Consider the following 21,950-nt stretch of genomic DNA (forward strand, 5'->3'; position numbering starts at 1 on the left):
CATCTCCCACCTGCCTCCAGCCACAGCACACGTGATTATTTCTCTATTTGGCATGACAATCATATTATACACATCTTAAAAGTAGCACTCTGTACTACAGTTCTTTCTTCCCACATAGGCTGAATTCTTTGAGGCAAGGGCAATATATACCACCATTTTATAGGCTCTCCAGCTTCTAACAGAGAGCTGTGTTTAGCACAAAGGAATTCAAGAAATGTTTATTAAAGATCCCACTAAGCCAGCCTCCACATGTGTCATAGTGCCCTGTCCAATTCACCGTCCAACTGACTGCCATTCCAGAATACAAATCTATTATCACTGCTTACTTTACTGCTTATTCAGTCAAGTCCTTACTTACCATGTAAAGTTTTTCATCATTGCGGCCCCAACCTCCCTTTTATCTTCATCTCTTACTACTTTTAATTTCATCACCTAACACTTCATCATTGCAAGCTACTGATCATTCCTGACCCACATCCTACCTTTTCATTCATACCTGAGTACCTGACTTGCCATGCCAGTGGTCCGCTCAAAAACAGAATCTTTCCAAAGAAGCATTTCCAGAGCACTCTAGAGAGCTGGGTTTTCTTTTTACCATTCTAGCTCACTGAGGCACTGTACGAATGCCTCCTTTAGGGTATTTCAAGGTTTGGTATATTATTTACATAAATTTTCTCTCCACTACCTAGGAAAACATCAACATTCAAAAGGAATACATCCTAAAAGCTTCATAAATTTAATACATTTCATACATCACTCTTTTTAGACCACTTCCATCCCACAGCCATTACCAGCCCAAGCATTTATTTTATATATGGAAAAAAAGGCTAGTGTAAGAAAACTAAGTAAATAAATATTCTATCACCCTTCTGAGAGTTTTACCACCCATAAGGTAAACAGTAGAAAGCAACAAAGCTCCAATGAAAACCAGGTGAAAGCCAGGTCCATTTACCAGCTAACAGGATAGCTGCAGTCAGCACATGTGAGATGGAAAACTTCACTAAACGTTTAAGTTTTTTAAAATTTATTAAAGTAAAAGACACAGTGCCATTAATCCCCCCTCAAAATACTCCTCCTTCCTTTGAACACACTTACCCCATCATTCTTACCACTTCTTGAGGCAATTATGGAAATCCTCCTTTGTAAGTATCTTTAATTGCACTGTCCTGGCTACCTCCAAGTCCTGAATCCATTGAAAACATTTACCTTTCAGGGTCATTTTGACTTTGGTCAAGAGCCTAAAGTTTCACATGGCCAGATCCTATAAACAAGGTTGATAAGGACACATCTTAGTGAGTTTCCAAGCCTGAGTTTCCAAGCCTGCCTTTGCATTGGATGGCACTCAGCAAAACCATTAACTGTGATTGTTATCATACCTCATAAAGTCTTCCAAAAAGTGGCAAAAAAAGTGGGACAACTGTGTCTGAAGGGAAGGGGAGCATTCTAAAGAGGATTAATGGTAAAGTGTCTTTTATTGTCATATTTTTAATTTAAATATTCACCGTATATCTTAGTCACCCACTACATTACCATTTCAAACTAATACCTCCCAAGTTAAATTAGTAAACACTGAGAACAAGAAATAAATCTTCACTTATTATACCACCAATTCATAATTGCAGTACTGGTCCTCAGAGTTTTACTGAATTAATTACTGATATCCTTTACAAAATCTTTTGCTTCTTACTTTTATAAATTGATCTACAATTCTCTTGTTACCAAAATCATGAACTTGCAATCTTTGAGCTCATAATATCAGAACAGTCAATTAGCTGGGTCTCAGGATAACAGTCTCTTTTTTTCCCTCCCACTGCTCTCTATGAAGCCTAAGTGTCTCTCTCACCGATAACACACAACTATTCCATTTCTCCAGGTTCTAACCCCTCTCACTCTCATTTCATCCAGCTGTAGCCATTCTCAAACTACATGGTACAGATGAAACACCTGAGAATCTTGTTAAAATTCTGATCTTCAGTAACTCTGAGGTAGGGCCTGAGAGTCTACATTTTAGCACTCCCAGGAGAATTCATGATGCCGGTTCAGACCACCTATCAAGGAGCAAGGCTGTCCTGGAATAAATGTCTAGTGTGCCATCTACAGCAGGGCCAAATGACCATCAGTCAGAAACTTAAGGAGAGGCTTCCACGCTAGGTAAGTTATTTGACTAGACACCTTCTGGTCACTTTTGATGCTAAGATGCTATCCTTTTCTGGGATACCCATGGGGTCATCATCCATTTTATACCAGGAAAGCCTGCTCTACTGCATTCATCAGTTCCTACTAATACTGTAACTATCTAGAGATTACCTAGTTTATTAGTGTGTTCCAGTTATACAATGATTTGAAAAGATGCAAAGGACACTAGGCAAGGGGTAAATGTAAATGTGCACATCAAAGTTCCTTAGAGATAAATAAATCCTACTACTTCCCTCCAGCCAGCAGTATCATCTCAGAGTATGCCAGGTGGGTTAATCCGCCAGTTCATTAGAAACAAGAGACTGTCAATTGTTGTTCCATCTTGACTGAACATTGGGGTGGGGGTATTAAGTTTTCAGAAGCAAGAATGAATTGCAGTTCCCAATTCTCTATTAGCAGATATAAACTGATTTAGGATATAAAACAAAGCATTCTGACTATACAAACTACAAGACAGTCTCTACTCTCAGGAATGGATTTTTGTGTGCCTTCTTTTGAAAGACATTATCCTCTTATAGAACTTTAATATCGTATATTTAAAATTTTGGCAAAAACACTAAGACCTGGTTAGTTATAGAACAGAGGATCACTGAGCTTCTGCTCTACAATCACAAGGACCAGTAATTCTCCTTATAATTACATGACTCTTAATATTCCCAGTAATATCGATCATGAAAATCAGTTTGTCAGGTGTTGATACTGTTCTTATGAGTTAACTGAAGTCTTTGTAAAAAATTTCACAGAAGGAAAATAGATGGTGGAAAATGCATGCTGGCATGTAATTAGCCTGAAGGCTGATTAGTTTGAATCATAAGTATTTTCATTTGCATTAGAAGCATGATTTACTCAAGACCTGAAATTTTCTTTATGGTATCTGTCATAACTTAGTTTTAAAATTAACACAGTCAAAATAAAGGGTTTTTCTCTTTTTTTTTTTTTTTTCCTTGGTTTTTCGACAGGGTCTTGCTTTGTAGTGCAAGTCTGCCCTTGAACTCACTACTGTTCAGGCTGGCCTCAAATTCACTGACATCTTCCTGCCTCAGTCTCCCAACTACTGGGTTAACAGGTGTGTATCGCCATGCTCAGCACAAAATGAACCTTTTTCCAGGGATTTCATCCTGGATGAGATATTTTATAGAACTATGTGCCTTCTAAAGTAAGACAAAAATAATTCATGATAGTTCATTAGTAAAGATTTGCCATGTACAGTACAGGTTTTAAAGCCATGGGTAAAAAAGCTAATAAACTGTTTTTGCTTATATGAACATTTTAAGAGTTGTACTTCTTCCTAGGCAACCTTAGAGGTTTTAAAAAAATCTTTCATCCATGAAGATCCAGAAAGCAAGGTTCAAGACTTTTTAAAAAATATCCCTGTCATTAAATTAATTCATTCATCATCTTTCAAGTTTGACATTAATGTGGTCTGTATACAATACTAAGGTACACACCTTCAGAAAATTAAAAGCATTTCCAATAAATCCATAAAAACAACAAAATATCACAGGCCTTAAAAAGAGAGAGAGAGAGAGAAAGAGAGAATGACTTTTGGTTTATTACAGGCTCACTGCCAGGCTTCAGTTTAACCTCGACATGTGCACACTTGCAGTTTCTTTACCAAAAAGCAAAATTAATAGATGCTTAACCCAGAACTTGGAAGCATATTATGATACCAAATGATACCTAAACCAATTTGGATAAAAAGGCCAATGTGTCTACAGAAGTTTCTGGCAAGCTTTAAAGATTAAACTGGAATGACTAAGCCTAAACACAATGTAACTGGATCCTGAACCACAATTCTATGGTTGCTCTTACAGTTCAGGATCTCAGAATTAAGGCAACAACCCACTCCTGAACTTTCAAGGACTCAAGTCATCTAGGGATGCACACAGTAAACCCTGGAGCCTCAACTATTATCAGTAACCCATAAATGTTGTCGCGCCTCCAACAGAACACTTTTCCCTTTTTACTTGATGTTAGCTTGCTTGCCGTTTCCCAAAGCATGCCTCAAATCTGTATTTTAAAAGCTCCAAGATAAGTCGTATTAGTCACCTTTGAATCAAAAGCACTTCTGACATAATAGGTAATCACAGGAATGAACGAATGTATGTGAGCAGTTTTCTATGTGACTAAGCATCTATGCTCAACAATAATATCCCATCTTCCTTAATAAGCCCTAATTAATTCTAATTAACCTATGTGGCAATTTTCTATTGCTAAAAATAAAACCACATTACATTTATATAACATTTTAGTTTACAAAGCACTTCTACATATATCATCAAATCTGAACTTTGTAAAATTCTTTCAGACAGACTTTAAAAAGTACCTTTAAAGGGCTGGAGGTTTAGCTCAGAGGCATAAGCGCTTGCCTTACAAGCACGCAGTCGTGAGTTTGATCTCGGTTCCGATAAAAAAGGAAAAAGACAAAAAAAAAAAAAAAAAAGCACCTTTCAGGTCAGGAACATAACTCATTAGCATAAGCACCTACCTGGCAAGTGCAAAGTCCTGAGTTCAATTCCTGATACCAAAAAGAAAAAAAAACACCTTTTCTCCCTTTGTAATGAGACTGAAGATGAGGAAGTGATTTATTAAAGATCTTACCATCAAGTAAAGCAGCCCTGACTAGAGTCATCTTCATCCCCTCCTTAGTGTTCTTTCCAGTTGAGAAAAAATGGTAACATGTATCTCTAAGTGACTAGGGCTTGGTTTGTGACACTAACACTGTGGTCCAGGCACTTTCATTATCTTGTTTGATCCTCTCGACAACATTGTAGAGTAGAAGGGATTATATTTGTCTACAAGCAAGAAAGGATGACGCTAGGCCTCTGGGCTCAGTGGAAGAGCCAGAACTCAAACCCAGAATCTTAACTAATTTAGTCTGTGCTTAACAAATCCTAATGTGCCCAATGAAGACCAGTGATATATTTGATAAGTTTTGATTAAATAAGTCAAAGGAAGTCACTTACTAATTAAGTCTGGCAACAAAATGCCTGGACCTGAATTCTGCCTCTGCCTTGCTCACTCTACAAATCCAAACAAGTTTCCAAACTGCTCTACAATTCAGTTTATAATCTTTAATAGCAAGGAGAAAGCATTATCTATTTCAGAGTTGTCCTGATGATTAAGTTAATATTTATAAAGCACTTAAAAAGTGTTTAGCACATAGGATGACACAAATGTTTGCTAAGTAACAATTGCTACACAATTTCTTCCACATTATATAGGATACAGTCACACTGAGGCAGCTTAATTCTTTTGCATTTGTTTCTCCAAATTTTTTTTTTTTTTTTTTTTTTTTTTTGCCTTTTTCCTTTATATCAGTACCAGGGATCGAACTCACAACTGCTTGCTTGCAAGGCAGGCATTTATGCCGCTGAGATAAATCCCCAGCCCCTTCTCCAAATTAATTTTTAAAAAAAGACTACTTATACTATGTCACTGTGGAAGACCAAAATGTTATCCACAAATTCCTAAGTAAGCCTGGCAACACCACGTTTTAAGAGTTGCAGATTTTCCCTCAAAGTGCAAACCTATCCAAACCTAGAATCTGTACCAAAGGTGATTTGGAACCAAAAGCCTGCAGAAGAGAAACCTAATTCTCCATTAAACAATCATAAAGCCACAAACCCCAATAGTAACACAAATTTGGGTTTTGTTGTCATCTAATAACTAAGAACTAGTCACTAGACCATAAAGACTCCTTACCAGATACGTATTCTAATTTGAATTTTCTGTATTTGACATTTATCACTTTACTCTCCCCCATCCTCACTAAAAACTATTTCACCTTTTCTTCACATATTTGTAACACTAAAGCACCACAGGTACTATGTATGAAAACGCTGGTCTCAGTATAAACAACGCTCTACTATCTCAAATGTGAGATACTTCAAATTATACTCTTATAGTTAAGAATTATCAGTTCACTACAAACACACTCAACCACCTTATCTTTGATAAAGGAGCCAAGCAGTTCACTGGAAGAACGACAGTCTCTTTAATAAATGGTGCTGGAAAAACTGGCTCTCCATTTGCCAAAAACTAAAGCTAGACCCAAGCCTATCACCATGTACTAGATTAAAATCTAAATGGGTCAAAGATCTGAATATTAAAACAGAAACACTAAATCTATTGGAAGAAAAATTGGGTAGAAACCTTGAAGACATAGAGGTAGGTAGAGAATTCATGAACAGGACTCAAACTGCATGGGAAATACTTCCCAGAATCAATAACTGGGACCACTTCTTAATAAAAAGTTTCTGCATGTCAAAAGAAATCTCCAGCATAGTGAAAAGAAAACCCACAAACTGGGAAAAGATTTTAGTGAGCTCTCTCTCAGACAAGGGAATCTTGTCTAAAACATATAAAGAATTAAAAAAACTCAGACCCCCAAAATTCAAAGATCCAATCCAAAAATGGGCATCTGAGATGAATTCGCAGTTCTCAGATCAAGAAATACAAATGGCAAATAAATACATGAAAAAATGTTCATCATCATTGGTCATTAGAGAAATGCAAATTAAAACCACACTGAGATTCCATCTCACTCCTGAAAGAATGGCCAGGATCTAGAAAACCAACAACAACAAATGCTGGAGAGACTGTGGGGAAAAAGGAACTCTCCTACACTGTTGGTGGGAGTGTAGACTGGTACAATCTTTGTGGAGGTCAGTCTGGAGATTTCTCAAAAAGCTGAGATTGGAAGTCCCATTTATTCCAGCTATTCCACTTCTAGGCATATTCCCAGAAGAACTGAAAGCATCACACCACAGTGATATATGCGCACCTTTGTTTATAGCAGCACAATTTGTAATGGCCAGATCTTGGAAACAAGCCAAGTGTCCATCAACTGAGGAATGGATAAAAAAGTTGTGGTATTTCTATACAATGGAGTATTACTCGCTATAAAGAAGGATCACATTGAGATATTTATCAATAAATGGGCGCAGCTTGAGACCATACTCATAAGTGAAATAAATCAATCTCACATGTGTGAATACCGAATAGTTTCCCTAATGTAAGTAATGATTCAAATATATAAAAGTATGTGGTAATCATGATTCTCTATTATGTGGCCTTGAAGCCTTATAAAATTTTCACTTATTAATTGGAAAGGCTTTATTTGGGCTTGATATAGAAATATTTGAAGCTATAGTATATGAAGTTATATTCAAACATTTCAAGGAAAAAGACAGACACTATGGTAACTACTATTAAGTCGGGTTATTTGGTGGTGAAGCACTAGGTTGCTGAAACAATCATGCTTTGACCTGTACTGTTATGTTGCTATGTCCTCTTTTATCTTAATCTCTCCCTTATTCATTAAAAAAATTATTTAGTTATTTTTTATGGTTTTTTTAATTAAAGGGAAAAATTTTAAAAATTAGCAGGATATATTATAGTAACTTTTTTTGATTTCCTATTAACTTGTTTTGAAGTCCTATAATACTCCCACTATCTTGTTTTGACTGATTAGACTCTGTTCCGTTCTGTACGATAGTTTCAAGTTTGAGGGTATAGGCAACTACTTTGAAGGCAATAAGTTCACTAAGATGCCCATTCTGGTTTGACTATTACCTCCTTTGGAAGTCCTATAATGTTTACAATGTTTAGGTTTTATTGGTCTTATTCTCTACTGTTTAGTTCAACTTTATAATACCTAATGAGATAGACAATTCTTTTTAAGGAAGCAAGAGGCATTGTGGTAACCACTGTTGATAACCTTGTACTGTTTTTACATCATGTACTATGTCTATCCTTAGTTTTGTTTTGCCATATTTGACGTTATTCTCTTCCAAAACAAAAAGTAATAAAACAAAAAGTAATAAGAACTAAGGAGTAATAAAACCCAAAATGTGTAAATTTTTTGTTGTAAAAAAAGAGAGGGAAAAAAAGTGCTCTAAAGGATACAACTGCAAGTGTGTTTAGGGGTGTTAAATAGCTGGCCATATTAATGTTTTTGGTTGGATCATTGAACACAACTGTTTGCAGTCTCTCTGTTTGAATGTTCACTTTGTATGCTTTGATACTGTGACTTGAGCAACTATCTCTAAGATGATAATGTATAATCTATTAACTGGTGATTTCTTACTGTTTTTTTTTTTTTTTTTTTTTTTGTAGTTCTGTATTACTTGTACCCTTACACCGCTTTGTTTTGTTTTGTTTTTTCTCTATTTCCTTTTAAATAAAATTTTAAAAAAAAGAATTATCAGTTCATGATAGTATACATACAAGCTCTCTAGAGGTTTTCTTTGGCTGAAGGAATACAGCACTGGCAGAGTTTACTGATTTCAAAGCACATGTTAACCTTCCTTTATCTGCATTCAAAAGATAAACCACAGGTCTTTCACAGTAACCTGCGGGAGTAGTGCTAGAATTTGTCCACAAGGAATTTCTTTAGCCACTGAGCTTTCTACCTAACATAACTTTTCGAAGAGCTCAAATCTAGAAAATGGGAATCATGTTATTAGTTTGCAAGGAAAAACAACAGGGCAGTATTTTATATTTCAGCAGCACCCTTAATCCCATTCTAGTCACTTTGAGGTGATAAAAAAAAAAAAGTCCACTGATAAATCCATGAGTTGCCATGCTGAATAAAAGTAATGGTGACATAAGAAACTAGGGAGTAAAAAAGAAATGCAACAGCCAAATTGCAAAAGAGCATTTCCTCTCTTACATTCCTCAATAAATCTAAAATAGCTACTAAAACCATATCACTCTGTATCAGATTTTAATCCTCTGCCTTCCAATTAAAAAAACAAACAAAAAACCTGAGAAAAAATGGCATGTTACATCAGTGAAGGACACTATAACCCAATAAAAACGTGGGAACAATTTAACTTGCCTGTTTTCTAGCTTAACATAGATCAAATTTTATATAAAGAAAATACAACTATACCTATACCAACTGAGACAATAAATTAAAATTTCTGCACAAAACAACAAAATGAATGGACAGCCTACAGAATGAAGTAAATCTTAGCCAAATACTCTTCTGACCAATGATTAATATCTACAATATACAAAGAAAGCAAATACAACACCAAAGTTAAGCATGGTGAAGCATGCCTGCGATCCTAGCACTCAGGAGGATGAGACAGGAGGATCTCTACTAGTTCAAGGCCATCCTCAACTACATAGTGAGTTCAAGGTCAACTTGAATAACATTGTGAGGCCCTGCAAACATGTACAAAGAAGAAAAAGGTAGGTGATCAAGAGATGGATAAAGAGGGAGGGAGAGAAGGGAAAGGGAATGAAATAAGGGAATTAAGATGCATTATGTACATGTACCAATTCCCCAAAGGAATGTAAATAGTATGTGCTACAAATGTACTCATTTTAAAAAAGAATACAAAAAACAGGGGCTGGGGATTTAGCTCAGCATAAGCACCTGCCTTGTAAGCAGGCGGTCGTAAATTCAATCCCCAGTACCCATATAAAAAAAAAGTATACAAAAAAACAAAAGCTGCTGTAAAGGATGCAAGATGAAGGGAAAAGGACAACCTTTCTATAGGTCTCATGGGAATGTAAGTTAGTACACACACTATGGAAACAAGTAGGGAGGTTCTTCAAAAAAAACCTAGAACTACCATATGACTCACCTATACTGCTCCCTCGCATACACCCTGAGGAATTGAAGGCAGCATACTATAGGGATACTGTTATGTGCATACCCACGTATAATGCAGAACAATTCACAATAGCCAAGAACCAGCTTAGGTGCTCATTAACAGTTAAACAGATAAAGGAAAAATGGTACATAAACAAAATATTACTCAGCCATAAATAAGAAAATTATGTCATTTACAAGAAAATGGAGGGCACTGGCAATCATGTTATGCAACATAAACCCCAGAAAGACAAGTACCATGTGTCTCTAATATGTGGAATCTAAAATAAGAAAGTAGAAGGACAACTATTATTGGATAAGATAAACAGAATGAACAGATGCAAAGGAAGGTAAAGGTACAACGGATATGCTCAAAAAATGCATGAAAAAACTACAGAAACCTACAATTTTATAAAACTATTAGGTACTAATAAAAACATTAAAAAGATAACAAAAAAACCAGAAAATATGAGAAAAATGTTTTTAAATTTAGGGGTACGGAAGACCTTTCTAACAATAACACAGACTCAGTTTTAATGACTTTAAAAACAAAACTAGTTTTCCTAAAATGACCTCAAATGATTTCTCAAAAAGATCTATAAAATAGTAGGGGGAAAAAAAGATTTTTAAAAATGTGGGCAAGAGATACGAACACTTCATTTACAATAACTTATCAATAAATGTGAAAAAATGAACAAAATTAATAACTGCAAACTTTACAAAGAGATTTTTGTCCCCAAAACTATTTGCATCATCTATATTCTTCACCCGTAAATATACCTACCATCTTCCATTACCTCCTACCTCAGCACTCAATGGAGAACATATGTGTATGTGCATGTGTGTGTCTGTGCGTACGAGAATGAATCTGCCAAGTGTAGCAGTATTTATGTGGGAAAGTTCCTGTTGTTTAAAACTGAATGTCAGCTGCACCCCAGCCATATCAGCTCTCTAAGAGACCATCAAGAGAAATTTCTTCTCTGCTTCAGCATCTGGAGTACACATTCAATAGGCCGGATGCGGTGTAATTTTACCGTTTTGTACTTGTGTACTTTAAAAAGCTCCTTTCCTCATATTAAAAATGAACAGTAATCTCTGAAAAATTAACTGACTCAATAGGTTAACTTCTATATAAGAGAAGCTAAAACTTTTGCACGGGATAAAAGATTAAATTAAAATGGAAATAAATTAGTGTTACAGGGAATCTCTCGCAGTCCTAAAAATATCTGGAAACTTGTTCCCAGAATTCAGAGACGCTCTTATAGCTAACAGGAGCAAGTTATTCCTCCCTCATGGAGAGACAAAGAACAAACTCAAAAAGAAAATGAACAAATTCAACATAGTAGCAGATTTCATGATACAGATTTCCAAAATCAGCACACACCTCAGATTACTGAACAGAATTGTTTTAATTTTTTATGTCACACAGGTAGAACTGTGAATATGCACTGGAATAATAAGTTATATGAAAAGAATTTTGAGATGACATTCAAAAATTTTAAAAATTATACAGGGGATACTGAATCTTTTTAAACATCTATGTTTGATTGGGAATTTTTAAACATCTATTCTTACATTTTTCCTCCAATTACTTTGGTTCAGTGATTTCTTTTCCAATATTCCCTTCTAACGATTTTAACTTCAAAGTACTAGACAAACCAATATTGACTTTCTAATATTGCACCTCTCCTCAGCCCACTATTAAAAGTTCTATAAGTTCCTCAAAAAGGTGGTATCACAGATAAAAATCTAATTTTACACAATGAAAATATCCAGCTATTCTGTTAGAAGCTTTCTCCTTATTATCTGTCGTGATATGCAACCTCTCAAAAGAATCAATTAGATTAAGAAACTAAATAAACTTTTGAATAGAGAAGCCATCAAATATGTGAGGCACACAAATTTTTAACTTTCATTGTGAATAATAAATACAAACACTATTCCAGCACAGTAAGTTTACAGAAGTTCAAGTGTGGGAAAATCAGCCAGCTGGTCAAAATCCTGGGTTCTGAGGCTATGCATTGCTTAGTGGTAGAGCCCTAGCATGTGTGAAGCGTGGGTTGGATTCCACCAATAGAAACAAACAAAAAACCTGGGTGTTTTTCTTAATTCTGAGATTGACTTGGTCAATGATCTCAGATTACACACTTAAACCTTTATGGGTATACATTCCGTTTCTGTACAGATGCTGGGCTAAATGATCCTTGTGGGATCTAGAATCAAAAGAGCAAAGATTTCATTTTCTTTTAAGTGTTTCTCCTCTAGGCTCCAGGCACCAGTAGAGAGACACATCTCAGCATGAGTTAAAGTCAATGATACAGCACATTTCGATCCCTCTAAAACAGTTATCACAGTAAACTTTGTTTTGTTTTTGTTTTTTGTCTTTTTTCCTTTTTATCGGTACCAAGGATTGAACTCACAACTGCCTATTTGCAAGGCAGGCGCTTATGCCGCTGAGCTAAACCTCCAGCCCAAGTAAACTTTGTAAAGTGAATCATGAGGTAACTTAAGTCAATTTAAGGAAAGAATTTAACTTAAAAAGGACTATTAAATTCATCTATTACATACTGAATTCTACCTTGGAGAATATGCCTGGCAAAAAATACAGTAAATCAATAGCTACTTTTTAATTCCAATTTCTTCAAAACGGGTCTGCTTTGGTTGCAATCCTAACATTGTCTTGTGTGTATCAGGTCCAAGCTCTTTCCTTCAGGATTTATCATTTTAAGAACACATACACAAGTATTAGAGAATTTAAAACAACACAACTTTCAAACCCCTTCTAAAAATGCATGCTCTATATTGGAGCCTCAGAATGCTGGAGATCTTACAGTTGTTCTATTCCAACTCCATTCTTCAACAGATGAGGAAATCAAAGCCAGTGACAAGGGCCAAGGGGTTTAGCTCAGCGGTATAAGTGCCTGCATGGCAAGCTCGAGGTTGTGAGTTCAGTCCCTGGTACAAAACAAACAAGCCAGTGATACTCTAAATGAATACCTAACTTCACTATGAAGTTTCTCAACTCTCCGACCGGTTTCTGTTCGATCCCCGGGACCGATAAAAACGAAAAAGACCCCCCCCAAAAATACAGTACATTTTCTTTCAATCAGATGATGACACAAAATCTTTCCTAAAGTTGTTTTTTGAAAGAATTATATTCAACCTATCCAAGAGACAGATGCACACGAACAACAGCAGCAGCAGCAGCAGAGCAGCAGCTGGCACAAACTCAAGAACTGCAAGATAGTTCCAGCACTAAGGAACTACAAAGACAACTGTCAAAGTATGTGGATGGGGTGGAGATATAGCTCAGCAGCACAAGGGCCTGCCTCAGAAACTCGAGGTCAGGAGTTCCATCCCTGATACAAACAAAACAAAACAAAACAAAGTATGTGGATGGGAACAAACAAACAAACAAACACAACTCCCTAGGCATGCATAGTAAAGGCCAAAAGCTGGTGCTCTGTATAAGACTGAATCTTTGGATCATGTTTCAGAAGTGAACTAGATGCAAAATTCAGATAATAATTAAATATGCAAAGAAAACAAGTACAGATCATACTTTTTCACTGTCTTTAAAAACATGCCTGATATTTGAAAAGAAAGCTCCAACATTTGAACATATTAACTGAAGCAGGTATGTGAAAAAGTTCATTCTTCAACTGCTCTTCATCAGATGAGTCAGAAGAAACAGCAACATACACAAATCTCTTCCTGCTTGAAAAGAACACGGAAAATAACAAGAAAAAAAAACTATCAAATTATCTCAAGCTTCAAAATTTCTAAATAGGTTTTTCACTCATTATTGAACCAGTCCAGTATTTCAACTGGATAGTGGAAATGAGACTAATCTGCTTTTAGTCAAGCTTCATTTTAAAAGTATATGCCAAAAATTTTGAGTATTTGTTTGCCTTTGCTAAAGTACTGACACTTACAAACTTAAGAAATCTGAAAATAAAGAACGCCACCCAGAGCCTTCAGACTGAGCTTCAATCTCAGTGCTTTTTTCATTTTGAGAGAAGGTCTCACTAGGTTGCCCAGGCTGAGCTTGAACTTGTTATCCTCTTGCCTCACCTGCCCCAGAGCGCTGGGATAACAGGTGTGCATCACCACCCTCAGCTTTCTGCTTTTTAATACAGTATCTACATTACAAATACAGAGGCCACTAGAGTGACACCTCAACAAGACACTTTATTCTATCATTACAAGCATTTTATGATGTATTTAAAAATTTCAAATATAAAAACACAATAAGGAAAAAATTATTTCATTATGAATAGGAACTGCAGGATGATTATGCTTTGTTACATTTAACATACAGAAAGGAAACAGGCCAACTCATAGTAACACAATAAAACTATTCTACATCTAAAATTAAATTATAATTCTTCATTAATCTGTAACTATTATGTTTGATAAAAAAGTACAGTATCACACAACCTGAAAGGTCTGTTATTTCAGTTAACAAAATACCCTGAAGTTCTTTAATCAATATTTTGTTGAAGTCTATTCTTTCCAGATTCCTGAGTTTCAATTTATCAAAACTTTCTAAATACTAGAACTGAAGTTGCATATAAATCTACTCAGCCATACAATCTTACATTAAGAATACCTAATGTGTCCAAAGAATCCACATGACCCATTTTTTTGTTATACTATCTTTAGAAAACAAAAGATAAGTATAAAAAAGTGTTTGCTCTAGAAGTACAGTAACATAGGCCACATTTAAAACCCTTCATTACTACTGTTCCACCAGATGTATGTAATTAAAAGGGTGGAATGGGTTTTAGAAGGTGGGATTTTAAAGAGAAAATTTTATTTTTTCAGTCTGTTTCAGATATCTTGATAACATCTCTTCCACTTTTTCAATATCAGGTATCTTTAAAGGAATGGTCTTTCTGATGAGGATCTCTCCACTGTCACAGTATAACTAAACCCTTTTTCTCTCCAAATAAACCAACACACAACAAAATCATTAAATCTATGAACCCTCATTCGATAGACGTCTTGCTACATTACTTTCAAAGCTGAGACAGAAGATGACTTTAAGAAAAGGGGACACTGCTAACTCTAGGAAAACTCAGAATTGCACTCAGAAAGTAGACTCAGAAAGCCCACAAGTTCACTCCAGTGAAACGTAAGATATTAATAGTTCAGTATATGGCACATCCAAAATCTGCCATGGGAGAAATGCCTCTCTGTCTGTATGTGTGTTTAACACATCCCTGGGGACTCAAACAGGATGGAAGGCTAAAGAATCAAGGCACACAACAGCAGCTGTTTAACAAAATTCCACAAATTCAACAAATGTTAAAAGAAAATGCCAAGTATTGTATGGTTAGTCATATACAATGTCAGTGAATGTTGTATTACTAAAGCTAAATTCAAGCTTAAAAGAAGAAAGAACGAGAAACAACAAATATATCTTACACGAAAAAATAATCATCTGGATAACTAATTGTTTAGATAATCAATTTAACAATCTTTTTCTTTTTTTTTTCCAGGTTAAGCATGGGCTCAACCACTGAGTTTCACACCCACCCACAATGTGACAATCTTACAGCAAGAAAAAGATATAACCTTTAACCTGGATCTTTACACAAAATCATTTACACCCATCTCCTCTTACTATCAGTATTTTAATGAGTACAAAATACCATTTTAAGAATAGGTATTATGAAAATGAAGGTGAAGAACTTACTCCATTGTATGATAACACATGAATTACAAACACATGAAATACAAGAGCATGGTAATACCAATAAAGCACTATTTAACATCAATGCACATGTAATTTGATCTTAAAAGATAAATGATTTTTTTAAAATATGATCTTTAATGATTGGTATTTTCAGTATTTTAAAGGCATCAAATAATCACACTCCCACTCTCAAAGTTACCCACTTTTCAGGTGAAGTATTTATTTCTTACTCCTCAATGAAAATGTACAATTTAACAAATAAGACAAATGAACAGAGAATAAAGAATTGTGTAGGAGTAGGGGTGTGGCTCAGTGGTAAAGCACTTGCCTAGTATGTGTGAAGCCCTGGATTCAATCCCCTGCATGAAAAAAAAAATTATTTAAACTTTATTTCATTTCAATTTAAATGTAATACCACTATTTGCAACTAAAATATTTAGAAACATTACTATTTTCCATTTTACCTACTATTTGCCAGTCTTGGTTTCGTAAATTTTAAAAGTAGCATGATAAAAATAGAATGATCCACATTTTACAGGCAAAACCACTCAGAGGCTGGGAGGGCATGGTGGCACATAACCTGTAATCCCAGCACCCAGCCCAGGTGGCTATGGCAGGAGGATCCCTGCAAGCTTGAGGCCAGCCTGGTCTACAAAGTGAGTTCAAGGCCAGTCTGCACTGCATAGTGAAACCCTATCTCAAAAAGACAAAAATAAAACAAAAACTGTAGCTGAACTAGAGCACTGAAGAATGTCATCCTACCCCATCAAAAAGCAAACTGAAACCTTTAAGAAAGAAAAAAAAAAAAAAGAAACACCACTCAGGACGTATCACTTCATTATCAACAAACATAGTATATTTTTTTAATGCTTCCAATCAGATGAAAAATTCAAGTGTAAATGAAATTCACCAGTGATTCATGGAAAGTGTTATATATGAATTGCAAAACAGAAGATTCTAGCTCTATTCTTGGCACTACCAAGGATTGAAAAAACTACAAAACCAGCAAACATCAAATCTCTCTATACAACAGTTTCTCCTGTCTAATGATATTTTTGACAGGACAAATGAGATAATTTATGTGAAGCCTCTAAGATTGAAAATTTAAGCATTCATAGATGTTAACAAATCATAATTACAAAAAAGCATGTACTTTATATCAAAAAATATAAGATAAAACTATAAAAAAGAAAACATAAAAGCAACAACTAAAGTTTAGTAAACTCTTTGTATTTAAAAGGCTTGTTCAAGCACACACTGGTGTCATGTGTTCAAACCAGGTTACTCAATACTGCTGTAATTATAGTAATAAGAACCTGCTCACCAATTTTATAGCTTAATGCTGAGCCACTCCTTCTCGGTTTCCTAAGGATTGATCATTCCCAGAAGGACAACAGACAAGATACATGAGAGTGGCAAGAAGATTGTCTCCCAAGCAATACTAAGGAGTTCCATATAAAAACATCTTGTCCAAGGATCACCGCGTACAGTGTTTGTGTGCTCTTCACTGTCAACACTCTCATTATTACATTATTTGAACTGAAACAGCCAGGCTACACTAGACCTGTAGTAGAGGTAGTAGAAATGTCAAAAAATGTAATTTAACATTGCTCTTGTTCATAACACAGACCTCCCAGAGACCAAAAAACACAAGCTCATTCATGATTAGGAGTCCATAATTTGTGTCAGGCAATCTAACTTCTTGAATTTTTTTTAAACTAATATTATTCTTTCAGGCAAAATTTAAGATATCTTATTTTAAAAGAAAAATTTATGTTAACATAATTAGCATACTTCAGACGAATAACTTCTTCAAAAAAAAATTTAAATTTTCTCATATTTTAAAACAGCTAAGAGAATGGTTGCATGAGAGGCACAATAACAATTTTGAAACCTCGGTTTCCATTAACAACTGTAATTAGATAGCACTTCATCTTCATTACAGACTTTGATTTTCTTTTACTCAAATAAACATTTAACTATTTAAAGCAACCACAAACAGCTTTCAAAGCCTTTAAAAATAACTTGAGTCATGTTATAAATACTAAAATGTAACTGAAAGATGACCCTAGAGAAAATTAAAGCTCTATGCTGGACACAAGTGTCTTTAAAAAAGTAGAATACTAGATAAACCAGATAGTAAATAATGAGCTCAATTTAAATATACGAAAATATTCAAAAGACCTCGAAGGCAACTTCCTTGTGATCTTTAGCTCCATTCACAAACAAAGAAAGACATGCAGCAATAAATTTAAAACTCAGTTATATAAAAATCATAAAAACAAATAAGGTAAAGAATATTCCAGCACTCTTAAAAGGTGTCATCTAAAACACACACACACACACACACACACACACACACACACACACACAGAGAGAGAAATATTAATTACTCTCTTCCTAGGCAAAGAATTAACTACCAAAACACAACACTCTCCTTTTGGGTGTCACGTATTCACTGGCACACACTGTTAATTTATAAGAATCGCTTCAAGCTAGTACAAAACCTTCACTATATATGAAATCCTGACAGTGTTCTAGTGACATCACCTTAGAGTAAGGCAGGTCTTTTTGGTCATCTAAATAACAAAACTTCTTTGCAAAAGTTCAAGTGGATTCATTATATGCTAAATGTTGTTCTCTGGTACATGAGTATCCGCAGACACATCTGGTATTTTTAAGCTTAAAATAAAAAATCACACCTCTTGCAACAAGCTTCTAGAACACCTGTATACTAGTTAATATTTAACAACAGACTGGATACTATGTATAGCATCCCTCACTTTACTAGCTATGTTTATGAGCATATATTCAGAAGCATATATGCATTTATGCCATGCACACAGAAACAAGGCAGTAAGTTCACAAAGTGACCATTACTGATTCTTATAAACAAAAGATTAGTGACTTGATCAGAAATTTAGGATTTAATCAGAAAAATAACTTGTCATTTTTATATTGAAATGAATTAGAGAAATAAAAACACTGCTTATCACTTAGAACATTTTAGACACTCTTGAAAAGACAATCAAAGATTTAAATTTCACAACTGTGACACCCAAAACCTTCCCATGGATATTTATCAAGATCATCACATCTAATCATGAATAAGGGATACACAACTCCTTGCATATTAAAATAGGCTCAGACACTTTATTTCATACACCTTGTTTTAAATCTATTTCCCTCGTCCTTAGTTTTTAGTTACAAGGGCACTTCTCATTCTTGTGCTAACAAAATAAATATCCTCCTCCCAAGTGTAAATGTCGTATTTCTGTAATAAAATAGCATTTTGGAAATTATATAAGCCATTGGACAAAGGATATAGCAGTTGTTCCAACACATTAAAGAAAAAAAAAATCATCTATTTTCTGGTTCAGAGGTTTTCTTTGTGGACCAAAAATTCTTTGTGGAACAGAAATCCACTTAAGAATTTCAATGAAACTTAGAAAAGCATTTCACCAGAGTTGCTATATTTCAGTGTGAGAGTAAAGAGTTCTTCATTCAAAGTAAGTAATCTGATAGAATACAAGGTAAACCAAAATATTAAATCAAAAAAATAACTACAGATTAGTGGAGTTGTTAGTATGATTTTCCACCATCACCGAATGTCTAAAATCTAAAGTTTGCAAACATTTAATTCTCCTGACTAAATTCCCCTCTGGGAACTTAAAGAAAATTTCTTGTCACTAAGAATGTAATTCCTCAAGCCAGAAGAGGACAAGGATACAAAGTTACAAAGCTCAAATACAGTAGCCAGTACCTATCAACCTAAAGTAGTGCCAGCCAAGTCTTTAGCCAAAAGAGAAACATTACATTAGTCACTCCTAGTCAAGAACTTTATCTGGTACTGAGACTGAAGAGGACTCTGGGTCACATATGAAGAAAGTAAACACTTAAATTCTCACTGTGTACCCTACTGCAAATCCTACAATTCAGTAAGTGTCAGCTCTAAGAAAAACTAACTCATTTCTGATTTAAGACTCAAACTTACAGAAGAAACTGAAACAAAGCAAAAAAGTGGTGAGAAAAATATCACTAAAGGCAAGAACCTTCTTTGTCCAGTGCCTAATGAGGATGCCCTGGTTAAGTTGGCAAAGCAGCACAAACAAGGGCATAACTGACAAGGCACAAGCTTATGGTGGCACAGACTGTACTTACAGTCTGGGAAGTGAACTGCGGACTGGCACATGAAGAGAGAGCATTTGTGTTGGTCATTTTTCTCTCTTAATATTATGAGCACGTGATAGTTTACCTGAAATACCAAAGTGCCCCAACTGAACAAGCCCAAGCCAGAGCAGAGCCCCTAAGAAAGCTCATCCGGGGCTAAATGTGCTTTTTCAGGAATATGTACCTGCTTCCTGTACTTCCTAGTGATTCAGTCCCCCTTCTACCTCGTTCCCCAACCCTGAGCCCTCTAGATGGACTGAAACTCGCAGACTTACAGATTGCTCTATTTGGTACAGTACTTACACAGATTGTATGTGAAAGCTAAAAAGAATAATTAAAGGCACCGGGAAACGCATTTATTCACGACTTGGACGTGTGAATCATTTTTCTGTCCCTGCCAGCGTTGGAACCCACATGTCAACGTGCACATGGCTTTCTTACCTGCATAGAAGCGGATGAGGCAGCCAATCTCTGAGTCCATGCCTTCTTCTTGCACCCTCCACAACTCCCCAAATCCTAGCTGGAAGAGGTAGTCATTTTGGATCTGTAGTGGCTTCTCGTCTGCCTCCAGGCGCCGGGTGGTCTCTCCGTGGAGCTGCACGTATAGGGTGGGAGGCAGAGGTCCGTTCTCCAAGGGGGCTCTGCTCCTCTGGGGCATGCACGGGAGGCCCACCGGGGCTGCCGCCACCTGCTCCTCCAGCGGCCCCTCGCGGGTCGCCCCGTCCTGGCTGTCAACACCCACTGAGGTTTTCTGCGGCAGTCGATGGAGGGAGGCCGTCGGGGAGAGCGGCCGGGGCTGGAGGGTGCGGTGGGACTGGCTGGGGTCGGCCTCGAACTCCTCCTCCGACGAAGAACCGCCGCCGCTGCTGTACGGGTCCAGCCGGTCCGACACGCTCTCGGCGCTGGGGCTCAGGCTGAAGCTCTCGGTGTCGGAGGCTGCACCATCGAGACGCCGCGGGGCGCCGGCCGGGGAGGTAAGTCCTCCGGGACGCGGCTCGCCGGGGCTGGCGTCCAAGGGCGCGGGGCTGGTCCGGGGGCCGCCGGCAGGCAGCTGCAGGTCAGCTGGGGGCGCACGCGGGGGTCCCCTGACGACACCCGAGTCTCGGCACTCGGGGGGCTCGAGCCGGGGCCTGGCGACGGAAGGTCCGGAATCCTGGCTCAGCACCTTGACCACGCCGCCGCCTTTGTGGCCCAGCTGCAAGAGGTGGGCAGCCACTTCGCCTGCCGTGGTGTCCAGCGTGCAGAGCACCGGGCGCAGGTAAGTTGAGGCCATGTGGCGGTCGAAGACGTGCACGCAGCCCCGCTGGAGCTGGCTTCTCACCCAGTCCCGGTCCGACGGCTGCAGCTGCAGCAGCTGCCGGTGCTTCACGAGTAACGTCTTCCTGTCCAGGCTGCGGGTGCAGAGTGACGCCGAGGCCGAGCAGGAGGCGGGGAGGCAGGCAGCGCCGGAGGACGACGAGGAGGCAGCGGCCGCGGACAAATTCCTCTTCAGCCGCCCTCTCCTGAGCAGGAGGGAGTTGGCGGCGCTGCCGGCCGCGGACACCGGGGCAGCCGCGCCGGCCGTGGGCTGCGGAGCCCCGCGCCGCCTCCTGCGGCCAGTGCCCCCAGCCCTGCCGGTCAGCGGCCCCGGCGGCGCCTCGCTAGGGGCCTCTTCCCGCGCCCCGCCGCTCCCGCCGATCACAGCCGCCGGGGTCAGCGCGGGCTCCGGGCTCCGGCCGCCCCCGGCCGCCCCCGCCGCCGGAGCTCGGTCCTCCCCGGAGCCTGGGTCAGGGAGTCGCTGCGCCGGGGCCGCGGCGGGCTCCATTGCAGCGGGGCTTCACGTTCCCCCCCAGCTCCGGAGGCCACGAGCCGAGGGAGGAGGTAAGGCGAAGGTGGGAGGGGGCGGCGGCGGCGGCGGCGCGCCGCGAAGGAAGAAGCCAATGGCGTTCGGCGCGGCCGTTCCAAGGGATTATGTGGCAATTCGGAGCATTCCGTCGGTGTCTCGGTGTCCCATCCTGCGCGCCCGCCTTGCGGCCACCGCCCCCCCACACACACACACCCAGCCCGGGTCGCGGGCTCCCCAGCGGCAGGCCCCGCCCGCTCCCCCCGCCTCACCTCAGCGAGCCAGCCGCGAATCCCGCCTCATTGAATATTAATCACGCGCGGGGAGTGGGAAGGCGGGAGGCGGAGGGGGGAGCTCCACGCGGGCCTCATGAATATGCATAGCTAGCTGGACAGCATTCCAGGGCGGAGCGGGAAGAGCCGGAAGGCGGTGGGAGGTGGGGCCTCAGGGTA

General features: G+C 38.3%; 1 protein-coding gene across 1 annotated transcript in view; it reads right to left on the reverse strand.

The window, feature by feature from the left end:
• The window catches only part of Phlpp1 (PH domain and leucine rich repeat protein phosphatase 1), a 231,293-nt gene extending 209,546 nt beyond the window's left edge, over positions 1-21,747 (reverse strand). The window contains exon 1 of the mRNA XM_013157076.2: positions 20,118-21,747. Coding sequence (XP_013012530.2) covers positions 20,118-21,480 — 1,363 coding nt within the window. The 5' untranslated portion in view covers positions 21,481-21,747. The remainder of the gene's footprint in view (positions 1-20,117) is intronic.
• Positions 21,748-21,950: the final 203 nt, after the last annotated feature.

Source organism: Cavia porcellus, unplaced genomic scaffold (genome assembly GCF_034190915.1).
Source record: "Cavia porcellus strain 051 isolate PalLab524CR breed Dunkin Hartley unplaced genomic scaffold, mCavPor4.1 scaffold_20, whole genome shotgun sequence".
In the NCBI taxonomy this organism is placed as follows: Eukaryota; Metazoa; Chordata; class Mammalia; order Rodentia; family Caviidae; genus Cavia; species Cavia porcellus.